This window comes from Carettochelys insculpta, chromosome 1, assembly GCF_033958435.1.
Source record: "Carettochelys insculpta isolate YL-2023 chromosome 1, ASM3395843v1, whole genome shotgun sequence".
Classification (NCBI taxonomy): domain Eukaryota; kingdom Metazoa; phylum Chordata; order Testudines; family Carettochelyidae; genus Carettochelys; species Carettochelys insculpta.
Window position 1 is genome coordinate 249,676,446 of NC_134137.1, and position 24,792 is coordinate 249,701,237.

The window sequence follows — 24,792 nt, forward strand, 5'->3', positions numbered from 1 at the left end:
CAATTACAAAAGCAGTTGCTCCACTCTTGATGTTCACATCTCCACATTAGCTGCTGATAATGGGCCACATCCTCCCTCACTGAATGGACCTGATTTCTCCTCTCTTGATGTTCACAGCTCCACAATAACTGCTGATAATGGGCCACATCCTTAGTCAACTCTGACACCCTACTTACCATCCTCCCTTCGAAGTAGGGAGGTAGTATAGACACGGCCTAAATGAGGAAGGTTCCAAGTTACTACAGAGAATTCTCTCTATGTCTGGATGGTGGCTTTTGTGGACATGCTCAATTTGATCACCATATTTGGGCCTGCAAAGGAACAGACTTAGTCAACTCTGGCCCTCTCCTTGATTGAGACTCCCCCATTTCATAAGCCTATATTTAAGCCCTCTTATGGAACCCCCATTCATGCATCTGATGAAGCGGATCTTTGCCCAAGAAAGCTTATGCTCCAAAATATGTTTGTCTATAAGGTGTCACAGGACATCTTGTTGTTTTTGATGATAGAGACTAACTCGTCTACCCCTCTCATACTTGCATGTACTGGTTGATCACAGGCTGACAATGCGCTGCCATGTGATTCAGCTGTGGAAAAAGACAAACTAGTACCATATTAGTATCAGGCAGAGTATTTCCAGAAATGATTGAGAAGAGTTACTACCACTATAAAAGACTCTGGAATGACCTTATTGGGAATAATGAGTGCAATTCTAGTCTCCAGTGTTCAAGAAAGGTTAATTTAAACTGAAACAGGAGCAGAAAAGGGCTACTAGGATGATTAAAGGAATGGAAAATACACATTTTGAGAGGAGACAAACAGCTTGGCTTGTTTAGCTTAACCAAAAGAAGGCTGAGGGGAGACATTTTGCAGAGTAAAGGGACTTTGAAATTGTCCAGGCACTTCCAAGTACCAGTGGGTTAGCCAAGGCTACATGCAAGCCGGCACTTCGAAGTTTAACACTTCGGAGTTGCCACGGGGGAGAATTAGCTTAATGAAGTGCTGCATATGCAGCGCAGCACTTCATTAATAATCTCCTGACACCCTACTTACCATCCTGCCTTCGAAGTAGGGAGGTAGTATAGACACAGCCTAAGTGAGGAGGGTTCCAAGTTACTACAGAGAATTCTCTCTATGTCTCGATGGTGGGTTTTGTGGACATGCTCAAATTGATCACCATATTTGGGCCTGGAAAGGAATTTTTTCCAACTTCAGAGCGGCAGAGGCCCTGGAGGTTTTTCACCTTTCTCTGCAGCATGGGACATGGGTCATTTGCAGATTTAAGCTAGCGTAAATGGTGGATTCTATGTAATTTGAAGTCTTTAAATCATGATTTGAGGACTTCAGTTTTTAAGACTGAGATTATTGGTTTAATACAGCAATAGGCAACTGAGTCTCTGTGGCCTGTGATTTGCAGGATGATCACAATGGTCTCTTCTGGACTTAAATGTATGAGCCAACTAATTGCAGGTTTGTATTTTTAGCTCAGTTTTTCTCATTCATCTTTTAAAAATGAATGGCTTTATATTAATTTCCCTGACAAAGGCAAAAAGCAAGAAGCAGATTCACACCACCAGTTTACTTACAACACTACAGTGTTGGTTGATACAATGTATTCCAGTTCTTTGGTCCATGGGTTGATGAAACTAAACCACTGACTTTTCAGTGTAATGAAAGTTCCATCTTTTGCTCTGAATTTGTAGGAATTTGTATATATTTTCTCTTTACTCTGCAACACTAGATAAGAAAAACACAAATTAAGATCATCCTGATTTTAAAATTTATTTTGATAACTTAGTGTTGGTAACCACACAACTAATAAAACAATTTCAATTTAATATACTATCAACACTGTGCCAGACAAGCACAAAGACTGAACTCTAACCAAATGTCAAACTTAGTCATCTGATCAGCAGTCAGACACAGCCCATCATCTGGGCTCTTGTAAGTCAACAGTGGGAAGACTTGAGGCTTGACGGTCCTTTAAATTCAGTACTTAATTGCATGACTACATATTCTTTGCTATAGAGGACGCCTGCTTCATTCAGTGCACAGGCTAGACAGAGATAGAGGGTTAAGGGATGAGAAACAATATTCCCTTATGTTCAAGACAGTAGTCAGGAACCAGGAGAGAGCTCTACTACAGACTTCATATGTGATACGGCAATATTTAATGCTTATTTAGTGCATATACAAAAGAGGGCTTTATTTCTAATATTTCCTGCTTTTTGAGTACTTGACTTAATTTTCTTTTAACATAGGCTATGTCTAGATTACAGCAATTTGTTGACAGAAGTTTTTGTTGGAAGATATCTTCTGACAAAACTTCTGTCAACAGATCATGGCCAAATTGACAAACAGATCGCAAGAGCAATCCACTCTGTCAGAGAGCAGCCAGACTGCCTGGTCGCTCTATCAGCAAAACAGCCAAAAGGAAGCACAGCAGACAGGGTTGCCTGGTGTCCCAGAAGCCCTGTCTGTTGACAGAGGCATTATACCTCAAGGAGAGTGGGATATGGTTGTCTAAAGAAGTGCTGCATTCTCTTAATTTACTGTCCACAGAATACCTTGGAAATCTGGATGATCCCCAGGCTTTGTCCACAAAACACTCTAGTGTAGACATAGCCATAGTGTTTGTATGTAATTTATACAGGGAAGACCAACATTTCATACCTGCTTTGTGTGTATCAGCTAGATGATTGTGATCATCTTGATGGAAATACTCGTAACAAGAAGTTCCTAGCAGCTCTTGTGGTAGATACCCTAAAATTGCTGTTGCTCTGTTATGCAATAAGAAGAGAGGATTCACAAAATTAAGATACCTTCTTCAGCATCATACATGAATATCATACAAAACATAAAAATCACAGTTAATGAGGAAACATTTTGCTTGTGTACAAAAACAAAATTTCTACTACAACAGGCACAAATCTAAGCAAGTATAAAAAATAAAGGACGAGTTAAGCAAGGGATTACCTTGAATCTATTTGTAACAGAAAGAGGATATTAAACATTTTTGTCTTAGCTAGTGCCATGACAGACAAATTAGCTCAAGCCCATATTTTGCAGAGAACATTCATGTTATGGACACAGTTCAACAATTAGAAAGTACTGCACTGTTAGTTCTGCAAGAAGCTCACCATGCAGAAAAGAGGCTGATTTAAATTTAAATTCATTGAGCAGTGGGATTTCTAAAAAATTGGATATAATTTAACAGTTGTTGCTTTTAATTCTTCGAGTAAGAATGAAGCATGGCTTTGTCTCAAAGTGCTACAAGTCACTATTACTTGAAATAATGCCAGGCCTGCCGATGGGTGGGGGTGTGTGCCAGAGGAGGAAGCAATGAGGAAAAATGCCCCAAAGAGCACTGAGGGCTGTCTGGACTGGGCACGGCACATTCCAGACAGTGCTGAGGAGGCTAACCCTAGCTATGTCCCTTCTGCCTGAGGCCATGTTCATTCCAGGACACAGAAAACCCTTCCCCACCCCTGCCTTGCCCAGGAGCCTGGCAACTCTGTTGACTCAAGTGAATAATGACATTTAAACAGTTTCTTTCATTCTGTATTAACAGGCTTGCAGATGAAAAGCAGAATTGTCTAGCGACACCACAGTAAAGCAAGTCTAGACCATTTCTACTCAAAGTAATGAGCCATAAAATAAGAAAAACTGACAACTGAGTCACTACCATAAAGTGCTTGTTCTAAATAAACTTGTGACCCACAGACGAACTCCCATTTTTATTAAATAATCTGTTGGTATAATTTAAATGAATTACATGAATTTCAAGAAACACGATTAATGGTTAAACGCAAATTGCTGACGTATGCTAAATTTTCCTCAAATTGTCATTACAGTACTACCTGGGAAGAGGCAGGAGGATTTGGAGCTGATCAAAGGCAAAGAGGGAAAAGGGCAGAGAGGACAACCAGGAGTTGTAAGAAGTACCCCAGAGAAGGAGAAGTGAGGGCTAGAGAGGAAAGCACAGAACTACTGGTTTGAGGGTGACTGGATGGGAATCTGAAGTGAAAGACCCTTTTTAAAAAAAAAAAATCTGTCATTGATGGTGTGGCATAGACCAGACACGGGGCAGTAAACTGAAACACCCCCTGGGTTACTGTGGGAATGACACTATCCTGGAAAGAGGAAGCTGTGGTTGCTGTGCATACAACACAGAGAGGGTGTGAAGGCATATGACCAGGGGAGGGACATCAGCCTCAAACTATTCCCAGAGTGACCCAGGAGGCACCAGACCAATGGTGAGTAGTACATGCCTTGACAAGCACAACAACATTACAAGTGTGCTTTCATCTGGTCTGTAAATTCTTAAGTGTAGGAAAATACTTTTTAAATACGAACTTCCATATGTGAGTCCTGCTCAACAGGGTTTGTTCTATGTAACAGAAAGCATTAAGCAACCTACACAAGGAGTCACTATTAACTCTTTCTATAGTAAAAGAACAAAAGGCTTACCGCTGGTCTACATAAACTAATTTTCCATCCATAGCAAAGCGTGTAACAAATTCTGTTGGCTTAACCTTTATCTCGCCACTCTTTTGTGGAACAATATAAGGATGCAATCTTCCAATTGCAACAAGACAGTTAAAGTTACTTCTGTCTTTTTGTGCACCATTCTCCTCTTCCTCTCCCACCTCGCTAGGAGGCCAGCTCTTCAGATATCCAGTACAATGGATTGTACGGTACTTTCCGTGATCTAATCAAATTAAAAGGAGTTAAATTTCCAAATGAAAATTAATTGTAAATTTCTTCTCCAGCTGTTGTTTTGCATGTACACATAGGTCTGTGCCCTACAGAGCTGTAAATAATGTCATTGACTAGTATCTTAAATGTTCTCACACATAAGAAAATTAAACCAACAGTTTGCTTTCAGGTACTGCAAATATATTATTCAGCTTCTTTTATACTGTGAATTACATTAAGCTATAAGGAGAAGCTACTCACTTTTGTGCAGTAATGATGGCTCTCCAAGATGTGTCCCTGCAGGTGCTCCACATAGGCGTCAGCGCATCTCAGCACTCTGGATTGGAAAGCTTTGCAAAGCAGTGACCCCAATTCCCGTACGTATAGTGTGAGGACCAGATGGCCGCTCTACAGATATCTCCCAGAGCGACATTTCCAAAGAAGGCAGTTGTTTCATCTGTCGCTCGTGTCAAGTGGGCTCTAATAGTCTAATGGCTGCTTACCGCTAAATTGGTATGCAGCGTGAATGCAATCTGCAATCCACTTGGATAGGCATTGCGCTGAGACAGCTGTTCCCACATGGAACCCTGACCATGCCATGAAGGGTTGTTCGACTTCCTATTTAGTGTGGTTCTATCAAGGTAAAAAGCAAGAGCACGTCTAACATTGAACATGTACAATGCAACCTCCATGGGAGAGGAACAGTAACAGAGAGGTAGCCATGTTAGTCTGTACTCCAACAAAACAAAGCAGCAGAAACGTAGCACTTTAAAGACTAACAAAATTATTTATTCTGTGATGAGCTTTTGTGGGACACACCCACTTCTTCAGAGAAAGCTCATCACCAAATAAATTGTTTTGTTAGTCTTTAAAGTGCTACATTTCTCCTGCTTTGTTTTCCTAGGAGAGGAGTGAGGCTTAGGAAAATAATCAGGTAAATATATAGATTCGTTTACATAAAAACCTGATATGACTTTGGGGAAAAACCCTGGGTGAGGCCTAAGTACCACCTTGTCTTTAGTGACAACGGTAAAGAGTGGGTCATCCAGAAGTGCTGCATTCTCCCCGAGCTTTCTGGCCGATGTAATGGCCACTAGGAGTGCCACCTTCCTGGACACATGCTGAAGGGATGTCGTGGCTAGCAGTTCAAATGGAGGTCTTGTAAGTGTATTTAGGACCAAGATCAAGCCCCATGATGATATGGTGGGGAGGGGCTGCAGATTTGGACATACATTTTGTAACCCCATTAAAAAACATTTCATCATCAGGTGCCCAAAGAGAGAAGAGTGGTTTCTTGAGTCGTGGAAAGCTTTAATTACAGCAAGACACACCCTTATAGAGGTAATACAGAGACTTGCATTACTGAGTTCCAAAAGATAATTGAGCAAGGTAAGTATGGAAGGGGAATCAGGATGCAGATTGTGGGTCATACACCACTGCTGGAAGTGCCCAATTCCTTCTATTGGTATTTCTAGTGGAGAGGTGACAGCTGTTTAGACTCATGCTGTGAGTTTCAGGGTTTTGATGTTGAGGTGACGTGTTGCCGTGGTGCTGAATGAAGAGATTCAGCACCATCGGAAGAGTGGTTGGTCAGTCAATTGACAGGTAATGCAGGTAAGGAAACCAGGGTTGTCTGGGCCAATCTGGGGCTATCAGTATTGATTTTATTTCAGTATTTTATTTCAATATCTGTATTGATTTTATTGATCATGCTTGCAATGAGTGGCACTGGGGGAAAGGCATAGAGAAGGGGATCTGCACAGCTAATTGTGAAGGTGCCCCCCTGCGATCGCTTGCCTATTCCCACGCTGGAATAAAACCTGTGGCACTTGCGATTGTGAAGAGTCGCAAGGAGGTCTATTGTTGGGAAGCCCCATTTGCAGAAGATGGAGAGAAGTATGTTGGTATCCATCTCCCATTCATGCTGGTCTGAGAAATATCTGCCCAGCCTGCTTGCCCTGGTATTCTGTTGTCCGGATATGTATGTTGTTACTGGAGTTACTCAGTTCTTTATGCACCAATTCCAAAATCTGACTGCCTCAGCACATAGACAGTGTGACTGGGCACCCCCCTGCTGGTTGATATAAAACATAGCGGGCGTGTTGTCCATGAAGATAGTTTTGCTCCATATCAATGGGAGAAAATGAGTGCACGCTCTTTGAACAGCGCTGAGGTTCACAAGTCTCTCATGGTGAGCCCACATGCCCTAAACTGATGAAGTGCCAGTGGGCCCCCCAACCCATGAGAGAGGCATCTGTAGTTATAGTTACAAAGGGACTGTGGGGTGTGGAAAGTTATCTCCACAAGCAGGTTTTTTGAGGATGTCCACCAGTCTACTGAATGTAGTACTAATGGAGAAAGAGCAAGGGTCTTCCATAATCTGTGGTGGTTTGGTTCGTAATTGCAAGCAAGCCAATGTTGAAGGCAATGCATATGTAGTCTTGTAAATGAGACCATGCCGGGCTTTTCTTCTAGCTGAACGCAGCAGAATTATGTTCTGCCACCTTTTTTCCCAGCACCATTTTTAAAAGGTGCTGACGTCGCTCCACCTCTGGCTCCCTGCCTGCAGGGAAAAGAGCAGGACTTGATTCAATTGGCTTAATGGCCAGCTAGACCATCAAACCAATTACACTGACTCCTGCTGTTTCAGCGTGCAGGTCAGGGAGCTGCTCCTGTGGCTGCACGTGGGGGGAGCCAGGCAAGCAGCAGGAGCACTTGGAGCTCCTTTTGAAATGTAAGTCCTGGGTTTGGGAGGGGGTGGGCAGTTAGGGAGGGATAAGGCTGCGGGGAGGAGCAGGCTGTTGAGTTGAACCGGGGCCCTACAGCTGTGTGGGGGAGGTTGAGTGACGGCTGGGGGGCCCGAGCTGGGGCCGTGTGGCCACACAGGGGATTGAACTGGGGCAAGGTGGCGGGGACAGAATTGAGCCAGGGCTGTGTGGCTGCACAGAGGATTGAGTTGGGGCGATGCGGTCATGCGAGGGCTGGGGCCGTGCGGGGGGTTAAGCCAGAGAAGAGGGTGATTGGGTGGGAGGTGTTGAGCCAAGGCCTCGCGGCCAAGCAGGAGGCTGGGGGGAGTGTGGGGCTGTAGGAGTTCGTGACTGTGTGGGGGAGAGGGTCGAGCTGGGGGGCATTGGGGTTTGAGTTCCACCATCTTTTTGTGTAGAAAACAAGCGCTGGAACTATGAATAGGCAAGTTCGAGCCATACTAAAAGGGGTCTGTTTGATTATGTGAATGAAGTCGCAGACTGCCTGGAACCTGTGAGCATGTAAGTAGGCTTTGGCTGAAATCAAATCCAGTAGAGCTTCTATGAACTCTAGGCTCTGTGTCGGTTTCAAAATGGACTTGTATAGGTTTAAAAGGAGGGCAAGCCAGGAAAAACATTCCCTGGTAGTATTTATCATGAGGGTAGTCTGGTGGCAAGTGGAACCCTTAATCAGGCAGTTGTCTAAATAAGGGAAAATAGTAATGTTCTGCCTTCTGAGGTTTGCAGTGACCATGGCGAGTGTTTTGGAGAAAGCTCGTGGGGCCGCAGAAAGTCCAAAAGGGAGGACTTTGTACTGGAAATTGTCCTGACCCACAACAAAACGGAGGAATCTCCTGTAGGACGAGTGAATAATCATGTGAAAATAAGCATTTTGGAGGTCAAAGGTGGACCACCAGTCTCCCTTATCGAGTGCCAGAATGACAGTTTGTAAGGTTACCATCTTGAACTTTGTGTTGAGAATGAATCTGTTCAATTCCCTGAGGTCTAAGATAAGCCTCCATGCCCCCTGATTTCTTGGTTGTCAGGATAAAAACCCTTGCCCCAGTGCTTGTCATAGACAGTTTATATTGCCCCTAAGGTAAAGGAGTTTCTGTACTTCTGTCCATAGGAGAGGCTCGTGAGACGGGTCCCTGAAGTGGGATGGGGTAGGGGGATGGGTAGGGTGGGTATTTGTGAAAGAAATTGTATAGCCTTCTCTGATAATATCCAAGACCCATTTGTCGGATGTAATCTGGGTCCACTGATGGTAAAAGGGTCTCAGCCGATGATGGAAAGTGGAGCCAGAATGCACTAGACTTAAAGGGTGGCCGCTCAGACCGAACAAGCCATCAAATTTGTTGCTTTTGGGAGGTATGGTGGGCTGTAGATGACTGGCCCTGATGTGCCCTCCTCCCGTCTGACCTATTTTTAGGTTTATCATCATATTGCCCATGCTGTCGTCTGTAGTGGAAGCAGTTATGTTCCCTAGATCTATGGAAGGGAGTATACTTGTGTCTCTTGCTAGGAGGGGAATACATTCCCAGCATGCGCGCTATTGTCCTGGAGCTTTTCACGGAACGTAATATCTTATCGATGGTGCTGGAGAATAGCTGCTTTCTATCAAAGGGAAGATCTTCCATCTTTGACAGGATTTCACATGGCATGACAGAAGGTAGGAGCACTACAACCCTCCGCATAACTATCACAGCAGCTACGGCCCTCGGAGCTGTGTCAGCCATGTCCATGGCTGCCTGAAGGGCAGTTTTAGCAACTGAGAAACAGTCCTTAATGATAGACTGCAGGTGAGGGTGTCTGGTAACTTATCATAGCTTGTATGGTCACAGTTGGCTAGAAGGGCAGTACTGTTTGCAATTCTGTACTGCAGTGTGGCCAGAGAGTATACCTTACAGCCAAAGGCATCTAAATGCTTATGTTCTCTATTAGTGGGAGTAGATTTTAATTGACGGTTCTTGGATTTGTGGTTTTCCAAATCCACAGCCAAGGAATTGAATTGTGTAAGTGAAAAAAAGAAAATCCATGCCCTCAGATGGAACCAAGTATATCCTATCTGCCTTGCGACTGGTGGGCAAGATAGAACCTGGGGGTTTCCAGAGGACCTTGGAGGGTTTGAGGATTGCTACATTAATAGGTTGGGCTATTCTGGAGGGTGCAGATGGCTGCAAAATCGGGAACAACCTATACAGTTTATCTTGTACCTCCTGTGGGGTGATATCCTGGGATTGGGCAACCCTTTTAAAGAGTTCCTGCAAGTGCTTTAGGTCATCAGTTGGAGAAGAGGGACAAACCTGAAAAAAAACACCTCATCTTGTTTAGACCTTTAAGCCTTGGAAGAAGCCTCTGAGTCTGGACAAGGCAACTCCTCCATAGCATTAGAAATTGTCTGTGAAACAACAGACGACGGATTAGCCAGCAAGAAACGTGCTGATACTCTAGGAGGGCACCCAGATGTGTGCTCATGGTGAGAGGTATGCATATTTAGTGCAGCACGTGTGGGATGAGTGCGGTTGATATTTGTGCCAGACATCCCATGGATCCCATCCTGGTGAAAACTGTTGAATGGGGTATGGTCATGGCTGGGGTACCCAGGAAGGGAAAGGCTGATGATCCCTATATGAATGCCAGGATGGAGGTGAACAAGCTAGTGAGTGTCTGCCTCTACGCCTGCTTCTGCCTTCAGATTGAGATGAAAGTGAAGGTGAGCAAGGGGCAGTATACAAGGTGCTAACATGACCGTGCCCCACAGAGTTCGGTGAGGACACAAACAGCATTAAGTATCGCTAAGGGGATTTGTGGATATATTGTGTTTTCTGTTGTGCCTTCTTATGTCTAACAGGTTGATCCAAAATGGCATGTATTGCTTCTCGGGAGCAGATGCCTCTGAGGCACCTGCTGGTGTGGATAGCCTGCTCTCTCCTTCAGATCCCCTTGCTGAGGAGGACCTGCATCTCTCTACCGGACCCAACATGGGTGGCACTGGAGAACGTGAGGCTCCCAGCAACTCAGAGAATGAGCCACTGAAGCTGTCACAGCCTGGGAACCTCTAAGGGGCGATGCAGACACCCTATCTGAGGGCTTTTGCTGCACCTGCATGACATTTGGCGTGCCCCAAACAAGAGGGACTTTTGCCAAAGTAGCACTTCGAAACACGCTTCACTTTCCTTCTGTGCCCTTGCTGGCATACCCTGGCAATGGGGGCACCTAGAAATGCTGTGGGATTCACCCAAACGTTCCAGGCATGAGGCATGCCTGTCAGACATGGGCATAGTGCCTCTGCAGATATCACAATTCTTCATAAATTCAGGCACTGGAAAAAATAACTGGCTCTCTCTTTAAGACAAAAACTGTCTGAAAGAAAAAAAGCCACTGCTGCAGCTCCACAGCAGCCACCACTTTTTTTTTTTTTAAAAGGTAAAAGCGATTGAAAAATAACTAACTAACTATTAATAATATTAGAGAAAGGAGGGAAGCTAAGCAAAAATGTTTGGCTTTTCCAGTCAGGAAAAGAACTGCTCTGCGTCAGTTCACAGCCAAGGACTGTAGAAAAGGAACTGAGGAGAGCTGTGCCATGCGCTCTCTCCTCAGTATGGTGACATAACTGGCTGGCTCTTGTGCATGCATGGCACTTGGTGGGGGGAAGGAGGGCGTACTGCTGTGCAAAGCTGTCAGATCCACAGTGCCGGGACACGCTAACATCTATGTGGAGCACCCGCAGGGAACACTTGAAGGAGAACTTCGTATCTTAGCATAACTGCCAAGACTAAACTTTCAGTAAAATGTAAACGCATGAATTTTCTGTTTCTTGAATAGTATATATTGCAATTCACAATTCCTCTCCGCAGATCTCTCCCCATTTTATTGTGTAACATTCAGAAATCACTACACTCACCATGAGATGGACGCACGTCTGCTGCTAAGTAGACTACCATCATACTACACAAGAGGGCGCAGATCAGCATACGTTACTCACAGAGATTATGGCAAACTTCTATCATTCCAAAAAGTGTCAGGGGATTGCTAGTGTCCATGCACCGCAGACATGAGCTCTGTTTTTAAAGTCCTATACAAAGATGCTTTGGCCCAAAGTAAAATGCATGGAACTCAACTTGCAAAAACGTAAGGCTGAGCCATTTCCACTGGTATAACAACATGGTTTCTGGGGCATGTCCAGGTGTTTAGATCATTAAGTAATTCTTTTTCTAGCTACTGATCTATGCAGTTTAAGAATGAATGAAATGCCGGCCCAATTACTGTCAATGGGAGTTTGGTCACTGGCTTAAATATGGTCAGAAATTTACAATACACGTTGTGGAAGAGTCACAGTAAGCCTTGAAAAAAATCTACTTTAGATATCGTATAAAACTAAAGGTTTGTTTAAACAGAAGTGTTTGAATATAATGAAAATATGACAAGTGTTTATAACCACTAATGGAAACAAGAACAAAAAAGCTCTAAAAGCTGGGATGTAAATAACCCAGAAATTGCAATAAAGAATTAAAGAAATGGAGGGAGGGAGAAGATTTTTCATCACTTATCTCCAAAACAGAAGATTTGATAGCCCTATTAATTGTTATCTTCATCCCAGATATTTCTTCTTACTCCTACTCCTGTGCTTTTAAACTGCCCTAGTTCCAATCAGTAATCCTTCTCAGTCTTTAAGATCCCACAAGAATCTCACACACAAGCAGTGACCTGAATCTCTGTTTTCTTCTTCCTAGGGGTATAACTAAGCCAGGCTTTTTCAGCTATCATAGAAACGGGATCTTACAATGTAAGTCCAACTTCCTACCATTATTTTATGAAGTAACTGCTGACTACTTAGACCTCATAACTGACTCAGAACTTAAATACACAATATTTAAAAATAGAAATCCTCCAGTTCAGGCACACTTCGACATACCTTTCTTCTCTGAGTTGGGCAAGCAGTTTTCTTCCTTGACAGTGATCCTACTACACTTTATCCGACAGAAGAAGGAACGCCGTGTACCAGAATGCAATTTAGTTGATCCAGCTTGAAAATCCAAAGGTACTTGTAAGCCAGCTTGTAAAAATTTAATAAGACAGTCAGAAAAATGTCTTTGCATTATAAGGGTTGTTGTAATTTAAATTATTAATATATTCTCCCAACTGCCTTACTGCCTCTTAAATTTTTGCACACACAATTTACTGAAAAAATGTAAATGCTTTAAATAAGATGAACAAAACATGATTGTCAAAAGTGAAATAACAAAATATGCACAGATACCACTCAATGCTGTGCACTCTTACTTAATAAATTAATTTTTTAAAACTTTCAATTAATTTTTGGTAGGGAGTGGAAAATTGCAAAGCTGCTCATAAAAAACACTATGAAATAGTGATCAGCTGCAAGTAAATAATGTTCTTCATACTAGCAAAATAAGACTTCGTTAAATTAGGATTGACACTTAGCATTTTCAGAGAAGACAGTGATTCTTGGTATTGAAGCATTTTATCCCATGCTCGACTACATCAGGTCTTTTGTATTGACAAGACCTATCAAATACAAGAAAAAAAAGTAGTATGCCTGGTTAAAAAAAGTTCATGCCAACTCTTGGTAAACGTCTAACAATGTAAACTTCAATCATTATTACCTAAACTGAATTCCTGTCTGAAGTAACTTTCAACGTATTTGTGTATTATAAGAAACAGGTATGCACTGAAACATGTTTTTTCTGTACAAATCACATGAATGTGTTTGCATAGATATGAATGCATGAACTTAACCTAATAACTGAAATTAAAAATAAATGAAGTCATTACATTAAAAATCTGACCGTATTTAAATAGTTACTTACTTTTAGCATCTATAAGCTTTTCTCTTGGTGAAGCATCTGAAGAAGATAGTTGCTCCTTCACTTTGGCAACATCTTTTGGATGCAAGTAGTCAAATAAACTTTGTCCAATCAAGCTGGCCTAGTGGAAGAAACATTAATTCAGAATCTGTGCATAGTACGCTCTATTCAGCATCTCCTCACCAAGGTGAGGATTCCCAGCTATCTATCTAAAGTGCTCCGTCTAAATTGTAACATTTTATCTACTGAATTTGCTTTTAAACAAAAACTTTGTTGAATTCTTAATTCTGTTTCAGTATTTTAGTCAAAAGCATATGGACACTATTAAAAAAAAGTAAAAAAAAGCATTGTGGCAGAAATGCAATTATATCTTACTCGATAAGCTCAATGGTGAAACTGAAAAAATATTCATTAATGTTTTCCTGTCTTTCAGTTTTAAATGTAATAAATGCTTAGGTTATTACTGCTGACCAGAGCAGTGGTTTTCAATCAGTGTGCCAAAGGTGTCTGAGTCCCAGCTGGCAGGGGGTTGGTCAATTCCATCCCCCTGCCCTGCCACACACACCCCACAACCAGTGGCTTTTTGCAGAGCTGCTGTGAGGGGAAATCCCAAACCTAGAGGGGACCATGCACACCAGGAGGCAGCTGAAATGCTGCTTCCTGGCCTGAAAGGTGTGGCAGAGAGTCTACCCACAACACCCTGCTGTGGCAAGGAGGGAGGGACCCTGTTGGAGCTGGGAAGAAGTTTAAATGCCGCTCTAATGGGCTGGTCGGGAGGGGAGCCTGCTTTCTAGAACTGCTCCCCCTCTTCCCACACAAGTAATTGAGTAGCCTGCAGCAGTTATTCAATTACTCAACAGCTCTAGCATGGCATGTGTTCACCTGCCCCCCCGCCCACTTTTTTTTTTCAACTTGTCGAAGACTGTGTTTTTGAGGTGAATTTGAAACATTATTGCATTTGATCCTTATTTAGCTTGTTGTATGCACTACGTTTGCAAACCTCTCTAGTAAGACTGTACCCATAGTAAAGGTAAGTAATGAGCAACTGATTCAGCTAAAAAAAAGTGGGTGTGCAGTGGAGTTGTTTGTCTCATTGATGTGTGCCATGTAACTGAAAAGGTTGAAAACCACTGGGCTGGAAGAAGGTAAGGGGGGGCAGACAACCTGGTTTGAACCCTGAAAATGCTATGAGGAAAAATGGAAAAGTGGATGGGTTTTAAAAGTAGATATGGGTGGTACAAAGGGCTCACAGAGCTACTCATCAGCCACTGGGCAAGGCAGCTAAGGCCAGAGATTTCCAGGACCTTGCACCTGGAAGTCACCTGCACCTTGATAAAGGGAAACCATTACATGCACTGAAGTGGTCTTCATTCCTTCTCCCTTCCCTGAACTAAAGTATGTCTAGATTGGTGGGTTTCCTCACTACAGCAACACAAATGTCAGTGCACAAATATTCACTCTTAAAACCTTTGAAGCCAAGTGATTACCAAGCTAAGTTTCAATTTACTTGCACTGTTGAAAAACTGTTTTTCTAAAATTCAAAAAAATCAGTTCACCATCTAAGATTCCAAAATTGTTAATAAAAGGGAGAAACAAGGATATCTTCAAAACATATTCTTCTTCTGGACTGGTATGTAAATTATTTCCTGAAGAGCATAGTTTGAAATCAGATGTCAGTAACTGGATCAGGAATGTTCACTGTAGTTTCAGAATGCCTATAATTTCAAAGTAACAAACCTTTGGAATAAATGTATTGAAGACAAAGCTGAAGTCAAAAGATTTAAAGAAATCATGCACAAGAAATGGTGTTTATAACAAAGCCAAATACATTATTCAAAAACTACATTTCATTTTAATAAAAACTGACTTGATAACTACCTGATCATGATAGAGTATCTTGCAGACTGATTCAGAGACAAAAAGAATTTTTCCTCTGTCACATCCAACCACAAACAGAAATCCATCTGCAGCCTATAAATATAAAAAATTAGTCTTTAAAAAAATTGCACAACACTTATAAAAACCAGACTGAACAAAACGAGTATATTAACTGATGCTGGAGAGAGAGAAGTTACTCACCTGTAGTAACGATGGTTCTTCGAGATGTGTCCCCGTGGGTGCTCCACAATAGGTGTCGGGCTCGCCCGGTGCCGCAGATCGGAAATCTTCCAGCAGTTTCTCCTGGATCGCACATGTGCCGGCACGCGCCGCCCCCCTGCGCACCCCCGGCTGCGTGCACGATCCGGTCCCTGCCAGTTCCTTGACCAACCGCCTCGGATGCTCCTGAAAAACACTAGGCAGAGATCCGAAGCGGGGAGGATGGGCGGGTGGTGGAGCACCCACGGGGACACGTCTTGAAGAACCATCGTTACTACAGGTGAGTAACTTCTCTTTCTTCTTCGAGTGGTCCCTGTGGGTGCTCCACAATAGGTGACTACCCAGCAGTAACCCAAGTAAGGAGGTGGGTAACCGGTTGATGTGCAGCTTGCCCCCGAGAGAACTACTGTCAACAGACGGGTATCCTCTTCGAATACCCGAGGCAGGGCATAATGCTCGGTGAAGGTGTCGCAGGAAGACCAGGTCGCCGCTCTACAGATGTCTTTTAACGTGATGCCCTTGAAGAAGGCTGTTGACGCCGCCACCGCCCTGGTGGAGTGAGCCCTGGGCGGGGCCAGCAAAGGAGCAGTTTGAAGCTTGTAACACATTTTTATACAGGACACAATGTGCTTAGAGATTCTGTGTGAAGAGAGCCCTTCTCCTTTTGACCTGGGAGAGAGAGAGACACTAGGAGCCTGTCCGTGTTCAGGAAGGACTTAGTTCTGTCTGTGTAGAAGGCCAACGCCCTCCTCACATCCAGGAGATGCAGGCGTGCCTCCGTGCCGGAGCTGTGAGGCTTCGGGTAAAACGAGGGTAAAACTATTGGGTTGTTAAGATTGGACCCCGAAGAGACTTTTGGAACAAAGGCTGGGTGCAGCCTTAAGGTTACCGCCTCCTTTGAGAATACTGTGCAGTGCGGCGTTGCCATCACTGGTGCGAGCTCACTCACCCTGTGGGCTGACGTAGTAGCAAGGAGGAAGGTTCGTTTTTTTTTGGTTTTTTTTTGGTTTTTTTTTTTTATCATAAGGAGATGTATGGGAACTGTAGCTAATGGTTCAAAAGGTGGACCCGATAGTGTGCTGAGCACCAAGTCCAAATTCCACGATGGTGGAAGCGGTTTCCGAGGGGGGTAAGGGTTTACCAGCCCCTTCTAGAACCTGGTAACAATAGGATGGGCGAATACCATGGGCCCTTCCTCTGTATGCCGAAAGGTTGATATAGCGGCGAGGTGGACCTTTAGCGAGGATAAAGAAAACCCGCCTCTCTTGAGGTCCAATAAGTATTCTAGTATTACAGGTATAGGAACGTCAAGGGGAGCTAACTGCTTGGCAGAACACTAGGGTATGACTCGAGTCCATTTCTGCTTGTAAGTCCTCCTGGTGGAGGTCCTTCGGCTACATTCCAGGACTTGTTGTACTCCCTCCGTACACGTGCTCTTTAAAGAGCTGAGCCATGGATTAGCCATGCTTGTAGGTGCTGACCCTGAGGGTGCGGGTGCACTGAGGACCCCTGAGCCTGTGTGAGTAAGTCCGGCGCCACCGGTAGAGGGAGCGGTGGGCGGTCCGACACGCGCAAAAGCAAGGGAAGCCATTGCTGCCAATCCCAAGCGGGACTATGAGTATCATGCGAGCGAGCTCCCTTCTGGCTGTGTGCAAGACCTTGTGGCAAACAGATCGATCTGGGGAAACCCCCCATGTATGAAAAATGCGCCGTAGCAGATCGGAGCGCATCTGCCATTCATGCGTGATTGCAAAGCACCTGCTCAGCTGATCTGCTTTCACGGTGTGAGCGCCCGGCAAGTACGAAGCTTTCAACGTTATGTTGTTGGCGATGCACCAATTCTACAATCGGACTGCTTCCGCACATAGGGCACGGGATCGTGCTCCTTGTTGTCGACTGATGGAAAACACAGTGGAGGTATTGTCGGTATTGAATCCCAACTACTTTGCCAGGTAGGTAATCTGGAAAATGTTTGCAGGCGTTGAACACTGCTCTGAGCTCCGGCATGGTTATGTGCAGTGTCTGTTCCGCAGGGGACCATAGCCCTTGCGTTACCTTGTCGCCGATGTGCACTCCGCATCCTATGTGGGAGGCGTCGGTAGTAAAAAAATAGAAATTTGTGGTTGGTGAAAAGGCACCCCCACTAGCAGATTCTCGAGGTTTTCCCACCATGCCAGGGATCTACGCACCTCTGTTGTGGGCGACACCACCCTGTGGACAGTGTGGGATGCCGGTTTGTAAACGCTCACCAGCCAATGCTACAGGCTTGACACGTGCAACCTGGCATTCTGTACCACAAACGTTGCTGCCGCTGTATGGCCCAGCAGCTGTAGGCACATTAAGACTGGCACCGTGGGGCTGTATGTAATGACTTGCACCAGCGAACTGATTGCACAGAAGGGGGCATCGGGTAGGTACATGCTTGCTGTGATAGAGTTTCTGCGTGCCCCTATAAACTCTATATGTTGTGTGGGTTCGGACTTTGACTTTGCGAGGTTGATGACTACGCCCAGTGAAGAAACGTGTCCGCTGTGACGCGTATCATGCGTGAGACCTCTGCCTTTGAGGTCCCTTTTACCAGGCAGTCGCCCAGATATGGGAAAAATAAACACCCCCTCTCTGTGCAGGTAGGCTGATACCACTGCCAGGGCTTTAGTAAAGACTCTGGGGGCCGAGGAGAGGCCAAACGGAAGAACCCTGTGCTGGAAGCGCTCCTGGCCGACTGTGAAGCGGAGGAAGCGTCTGTGTGCCGGGTGGATTGTTGTATGAAAGTAAGCATCTCGTAAGTCGAGTGCTGCAACCCAGTCTCCATCGTCCAGTGCTGTGAGTATCAAGGCAACTGTGATCATCCAATACTGTTGCTTACGCAAGTAACTGTTGAGGCCCCGAAGATCTAAGATGGCCTCCAGTGTCCTGTTTTGTTCTCTGGTAGGAAGTAGTGTGAATAAAAACCTTCCCCTGGAATTATTCCGGCACTCTTTCCACCGCCCTTATGAACATAAGGTGAGTCACCTTCTGCTTGAGCCTCGCCTCGTGGCAGCGTCCCTGAGGTGAGGCCTGGTGGGAGGCTTCGTCGGTGGAAGCGACTGGGAGGGGATCGCGTAACCCGTGGCTATGATCTCCAGCACCCATATGTCTGTGGTGATCTTTTGCAATTGGGAGTGGAACGGTCTGAGGCGATGATGGAACATGAAATGAGAGTGGCATTGAGCGAGGGTATTGATAGTGCAGCCCCCGACCTACCCATCAAACTTGTTCCCTTTAGGCCTGACCCGAGGGCGTACGGCTTTGTTAAGAACGTCGCCTAGGAGTTCTGTACTGTTGCCGCTATTGATAGCGCCCTTGGTTGTAGCCCCATTGATATTGAGCACGCTGTGGTTGTAAGCATAGCGTCTTTGCTGAGGGTAAAAGTTTTCCCTCCTGTATGGGGGAGTATAAATGCCCGAGGTTCTAAGTGTAGCTCTCGAGTCCTTACTGGGGTGAGGGACTGAGTCGGTTGAGTCCACAAACAGCTTTTGTGTATCAAAGGGAAGGTCCATGATCTTCGCCTGTAGGTCCCTCAAGATACCCGACGTCTGGGGCCAGGATTCTCTACGCATGACCACTGCTGTAGCTGTTGAACGTGCCGCCGTGTCCGCCACATCCAGGGCGATCTGGACTCCCATCCGCAATGCTGCGTAGCCCTCTTGAACCATCATCTTTAACACCGGCTTTTTATGTTCTGGAAGTGAATCCATGAGGGGAGTAAGCCCAGAGTAATTATCAAAATTATGGTTTGCAAGGTGTGCCCATAATTTGCCGTTCTCAATAGTAGGATAGGAGAGGAATATACCTTCCTGCCAAACAGCTCTAGCTTCTTAGCATCTTTGTCCGATCCCCCGATTTGTACTGAGAAGCCTTTGACCTCTGCTGGGACGACCCGACCACCAAAGAATTTGGTTGTGGGTGACTGAAGAGGAACTCCATGCCCTTTGCCGGGACGAAGTATTTCTTATCTGTTCTCTTGTTCGTAGGCGGAACAGAGGCTGGAGTCTGCCATGTAGTAGTGGCTGACTCCAGAATGGCTTCGTCCAGCGGAATAGCAATTTTGGATGAAGCTGGGGGGTCTCAAATTTTTCAGGAGTTTGTGATGTTTCTCCTGCACCTCTGCTGTTTGAATGTCTTGCGTGAAAGCCACCCTTCTAAACGGCTCCTGAAACTGTTTAAAGTCATCCAGGGGAGAGACGTCCCCGGGGGCCATGGCCTCATCTGGGGAGGATGAGGAGGAACCACTAAGGTAAACCTCCCTCGAACCCTCGGGTTCCTGCGGTCGACAATACACTTGCTCGCCGGAGGAACGTGAAGAAAAGTCTCGGGGTTCTAAAATTAACTCCCCTTTAGACAACTGAGTTTCCGTCCCCGATCGGGAGTGCCCACGGGGGTATTGAGCGGCCGGGGGGGGGGGGGGGGGGGACGGGACCTGCCCCAGGTGTAGGCCTGTGGTTTGTCTGTGTCCAGCCTGATAAGGACGACCATGGCAGCATGGGCAAGGGTCCGGAGATGGAGACCTGGACCACTCACGGGGTGTGTACCCCCGATGTCTGGGAGAGCGAGACCTCCGCAACGACACAGATAGAGGTGAAACTGGCTTGTGATAGTACGCCAGGGGATCCAATCCCAGAAATGGGGAAGGTGGCGCACGCCATGGTGACATTGGTTGGAGGAACGGAGAAGGAGGTTTTTGGTTTTTTTTTCCCCGGATGGGCTGGTGGAGACACAGGCCTTCGGTGCATCGTGTGTATCACAGGGGGAGGGATTGGTGCTAACAGCAGCGCAGCTCTGTCCAGAGATGGACTGCGGTGCTGGGTTTTTGATGTTGCCTTGCCCCTCCACTGCGGGGCCAGCATCGCCCCCTTCCGTGCCGGGGATCTCGGCCCCGCGGTCAGCGCCGCACGGGTATCCCCCTCCGGTGCCTGCAGGCTCCGTGCCTGGCAGCCCTGCACTGCTGGTGCCGCGGGGGTCTGTGCCGCCTGTGGCGGTGCCGCTGGTTCCGGCGCTTGCCTGGCTCACGCTCTAGTAGCCGCGCGTGCCAGCTGTTGTATAATCGGAGGCTCAGCCTCTGCCACGTGCGCTGCCGCACTGCCGCTTGCCTGAGTATGCGGCTGGTGGCTGTGTGCTCCGCTCGTCCTGCTCGCTGCAAACGCACGGCAAGGATCAAGCCAGGGAGAGTTTCCTTTGTTTCTGCGCTGGGGCGGTGAGAGAGAAAAGCTGCCCTCCTCTTATGCAACCCAGAGGGCCCTTCTGGGTGAGGCTTCTCCGGCAAGTCCAGCTGGAGAGCCTTATCAACAAGAGCATTTTACGCCTCAGAGCTCTGTCCTTCCTGGCCCTGGCTGTGAGCTTAGCACACTGAGAACGCGTCTGGGTAAGCTGTAATTCCCCCAGGTGTCGGATGCCTTCGCTATGCCCCACAGAGGCCGGCATAGCTTCACGGCATGACTCCCGCTTTTTAAAACCTGAAGAGGCCATTGCGGTGAGTCCTTTATTGTTAATAAGGTACACTTAGCACTTAATTTGTGCCTTTCCACCGCAAATAGTGATCACCGGCCTGCGGGGCAGTGGGCGGCCTAAATGGCCTTCACGTCCGCTCTTCTCTTCTCCGCTCCTCTCTTTTTTCTTTTTTTTTTTTTTTTTTTTTGATATTCCTTGTCTTTGCTTTCTCTCTCTCTTTTTTTTTTTTTTTGTTTAGTAACCGAAACAACAAATTACACGTGGAAAAAAACCACTAAGTAATCTGACTCTGGCCTTAGCCTGAGTGGATTCCATCTGCAGCCGATGGCGGTTGAGAAGGAACTGGTGGAGACCAGATCGCGTACACGGCCGGGGGCGCGCAGGGGGGAGGCGCGCACCAGTGCATGCACGATCCAGGAGAAACTGCTGGAAGATTTCCGATCTGCGGCGCCGGGCGAGCCCGACACCTATTGTGGAGCACCCACGGGGACCACTCGAAGAAGAATATAACTGTTCACCTCAATATTTTAGGTGCATTTTAATTTATTGAATGAGAAATTAAAATTATGGCAAATATCAATTCAGACTGTAACACACATGGTATATCTACACAGCAAAGTTATTTCAAAATAGAAGCCATAATTTCAAATAACTATCGTAGTGTCTACACAACGTAACTGCACTAGCTGTTGGCTTATTTAGAAATAGGTAAACCTCACTGCATCAGAAATAGCACCTATTTTGAAACAGCTATTTTCAAACAGGGTCTGTATTGACAGGGGCTGGGTCTACACGTGCCCCTTCTTTTCGAAAGGGGCATGTTAATGAGCAGGTTCGAAAGACGCTAATGAGGCGCTGCAATGAATATGCAGCACCTCATTAGCAAACAGTGGCCGCGGCGATTCGAAAGGGCGGCTTTTCGAATCGCGCGCCGCCCGTGCAGATGGGACCTTCCTAAAGGACTTCGCCCCAGTTTTCGAAAGCCCTTCTTCTGATCACAGATAGGAAGAAAGGGCTTTCAAAAATTGGGGGGGGGCCTTTCGGAAGGTCCTGTCTCCACAGGCAGTGCGCGATTTGAAAAGCCGCACTTCCGAATCACCGCGGCCACCATTATGCTAATGAGGCGTTGCATATTCATTGCAGCACCTCATTAGCATATTTCAAACCTGCTCATTAACATGCCCCTTTCGAAAGGAAGGGGCACATGTAGACCCAGCCAGGGAGTAGAGCCTATTGCAAAATAACCATACTGTGTCCAATGGCTCTATTTTTAAATAGGCTCAATGTGTGTAGACAATGTGTTTCGATTTAGCTAAGTGCTATTTTGAAATGCATTTTGTGTATAGCAGCGTTATCTTGAAATCAGCTATTCTGGAATAGTTATTTTAAAATAAGACTGCTGTGTAGACATACCCACAGAAAGCTAACAATACAAAAATGGTTTTGGGAAGTGCAGCTTATCTGTAGAACAGCTTAATTTAGAAATATTTTACAGATTCTTGCTGAAGGGTATTACATGCCATTAATACTTACATCAGCATTTATTATACTTACATGTAACAGAATAGGCAAACTGGCAAATAAAACTGTGATCAGAAAATACTGTAAGTAAAAACAGCTGCTTTCACAGTGTGATATCCACATCTTTCAGTGACTGAAGTGTAGACTTTGAAAATCAAAATGAAATGTAGAAAATGTACAGGTATATTTAACAGAAATGAAAGTGGTTTTTGTATTTGCTCATAGTTAGATATTTGCACATATACAAGAAACATGCAGATTTATTATACTCGTGGGTATAAGTGTCCTATTAACACAGAGTAAACCCTCGATTTGACAGATTAATGGTGGGAAGGGGTGGCCATTAAATCTGAAAGTCTGTTGTATCCGAATCTGCAGGACTGGAGGCACCCTGCAAGGTGCACTAGGGCGTGCTCTCTGTCTGAGACCTGGGAGGAATGCAGCAGGCTCAGGGGCGAGAGCTAGATTGCAGCAGCCCTGGTTGGCCCCAGCCACGGAGGCAGCCCCAACCACTCCTGGGGCCCTCAGCACAGCAGCAGCCCTAGCTTCTCCAGCAGCTCTTCCAGCCCCCACAGCTCCAGCGAGTTGCCGGCATTTATTTGGGGGTGGGGAATAGGCTGGCAGACAGTGCCCGTTATTTCAGCATCCATTAAACTAAGGGTTTACTGTACATCCTTCTGACTTTTTTTTTAAAAAAAACTGTGCATATAATCTCTTCTTAGAGTTTACAGACCAAGTCTTAGCAAGGATATCCAAGCATCAACTTGAAGTAAGAAATATGAGGGAAAAATCTTTGCAGTCAACTCAAGTTAAAATTAAACCAGCCTTCAAAGAGAACATGGCTTGATACATGGTTTTACATACCTTAAGAATTAACTGTCTCAGCTCACCATCCTGTAAAAATGAAGGCTTATACTGGACTTCTGAATAAGAACTAGTAGAACCTGCAAAACAGTAAATTATTTATAAACGTTCATCTGTAACAGAGAGGAAGCCGTGCTAGTCTATATACTATCAAAACAAAAAGCAGTCAAGTAGCACTTTAAAGACTAGCAAAATAGTTGATTAGGTGAGCTTTCGTGGGACAGACCCACTTCTTCAGACCATCTGTTCTGAAGAAATGGGTCTGTCCCACGAAAGCTCACCAAATAAACTATTTTGCTAGTCTTTAAAGTGCTACTTGACTGCTTTTTGTTCATCTGTAAGTTTTCTTTACAAAAAAGACTGAACTTTAGTCATATTCACATACAGAACATATATAAAGCAATGTCTGACCATAACAAATAGTATTCTGCTTTCCATACTGAAATGTACACTTTCAATTTTCTTTTAACAAATAACTCATTGAACAGGCATAACCTTATCTCAGGGCTTCCAGCTAAAGCAAATGTCTTCAGGAAAACACCTCACAATACAAGACAAAATGTTTTCAAAAATGAAGAACCTGGGAAAAACAAATAAAAAGAAACTTCCTCTCGGTAGTGACTATTTAATCAGATCTTAACCAGACTCAATCTTATGACTTCAGTTCAAAAGGAAAGAGGCGCATTGTAAGTCATGCAAGAACTCATGCATGTTACCAATGTGCTGTGACTTTCTCTCAAAAAATTGTACTGCAGAATTTTAGGATAAAATACTGTGCCTATATCTTTGAGATTTACCTATACTACTCCTCATGCATAGGTGTAGTATACATTGCCTGTTGCATTTTAAGTGCAGAAAGGAGTTGCAGCAGCAATTTACATGACAAGAGCAAAATTGTACAACAGATTTAAGCCAGACCACTTTCACTAGCAAAGAACTGTTAAAATAGTACAGCCACAACAGCCTTACTCCTGGAAAAATGCACCTTGATACCACTAATAAGTGTTCTGCATCTCATTTGATGTCTCCTCATAGACAGCACCTCTAATATAGTTTTTCCCAGAGGCCCTCTACTCTATCATCACTCTACTCCACTGCCTCTTCCTTTCCCCAAACTGGATAATACTAAACAAAAACAGAAAAGACAAAATAGCCATCAGTAACATCACCAATTTGATTCTGTTACTTCTGTGTAGAACCTCTGTGCTTTCATTTTAGAATTGGTCATTCACTACATATCAGCGTATCAGAGACTCACAGGCACTTGTACGTACAAGCACAGGAAGATGAAACATTTTTGTAGTCCTAGTTTAGACAGACCTCTCACGTTAGCTGAATCCTGCTCATGCCATGAAACACTGCTTAAGGCATGGGTGGAGAACCTTTTTTGGGGTCAGGACCCACTGAGCTACAGCAAAATCAGTCAGGGGCCACACAAGTGAGAGGCAACCACTACCTCCCACCCACTTACCTGGTGTTTCAGCTCCTTGGAGGGATGCGGGGGGTAACAAGAGGCAGAGAACAGGAAGCAGGCCAGATTAACTCTTTTG

General features: G+C 45.1%; 1 protein-coding gene across 6 annotated transcripts in view; it reads right to left on the reverse strand.

Annotated features, from left to right (window-relative positions):
* BMAL2 (basic helix-loop-helix ARNT like 2) overlaps positions 1 to 24,792 on the reverse strand; it is an 86,075-nt gene that overhangs the window by 30,811 nt on the left and 30,472 nt on the right. For all 6 annotated transcript variants that reach the window (XM_075004211.1, XM_075004204.1, XM_075004222.1 and 3 more), the window contains 7 exons: positions 23,243 to 23,322; positions 15,152 to 15,244; positions 13,277 to 13,394; positions 12,361 to 12,501; positions 4,471 to 4,711; positions 2,674 to 2,780; positions 1,587 to 1,737 (listed from right to left, as the gene is read on the reverse strand). In XM_075004211.1, coding sequence (XP_074860312.1) covers positions 1,587 to 1,737; positions 2,674 to 2,780; positions 4,471 to 4,711; positions 12,361 to 12,501; positions 13,277 to 13,394; positions 15,152 to 15,244; positions 23,243 to 23,322 — 931 coding nt within the window. The remainder of the gene's footprint in view (positions 1 to 1,586; positions 1,738 to 2,673; positions 2,781 to 4,470; positions 4,712 to 12,360; positions 12,502 to 13,276; positions 13,395 to 15,151; positions 15,245 to 23,242; positions 23,323 to 24,792) is intronic.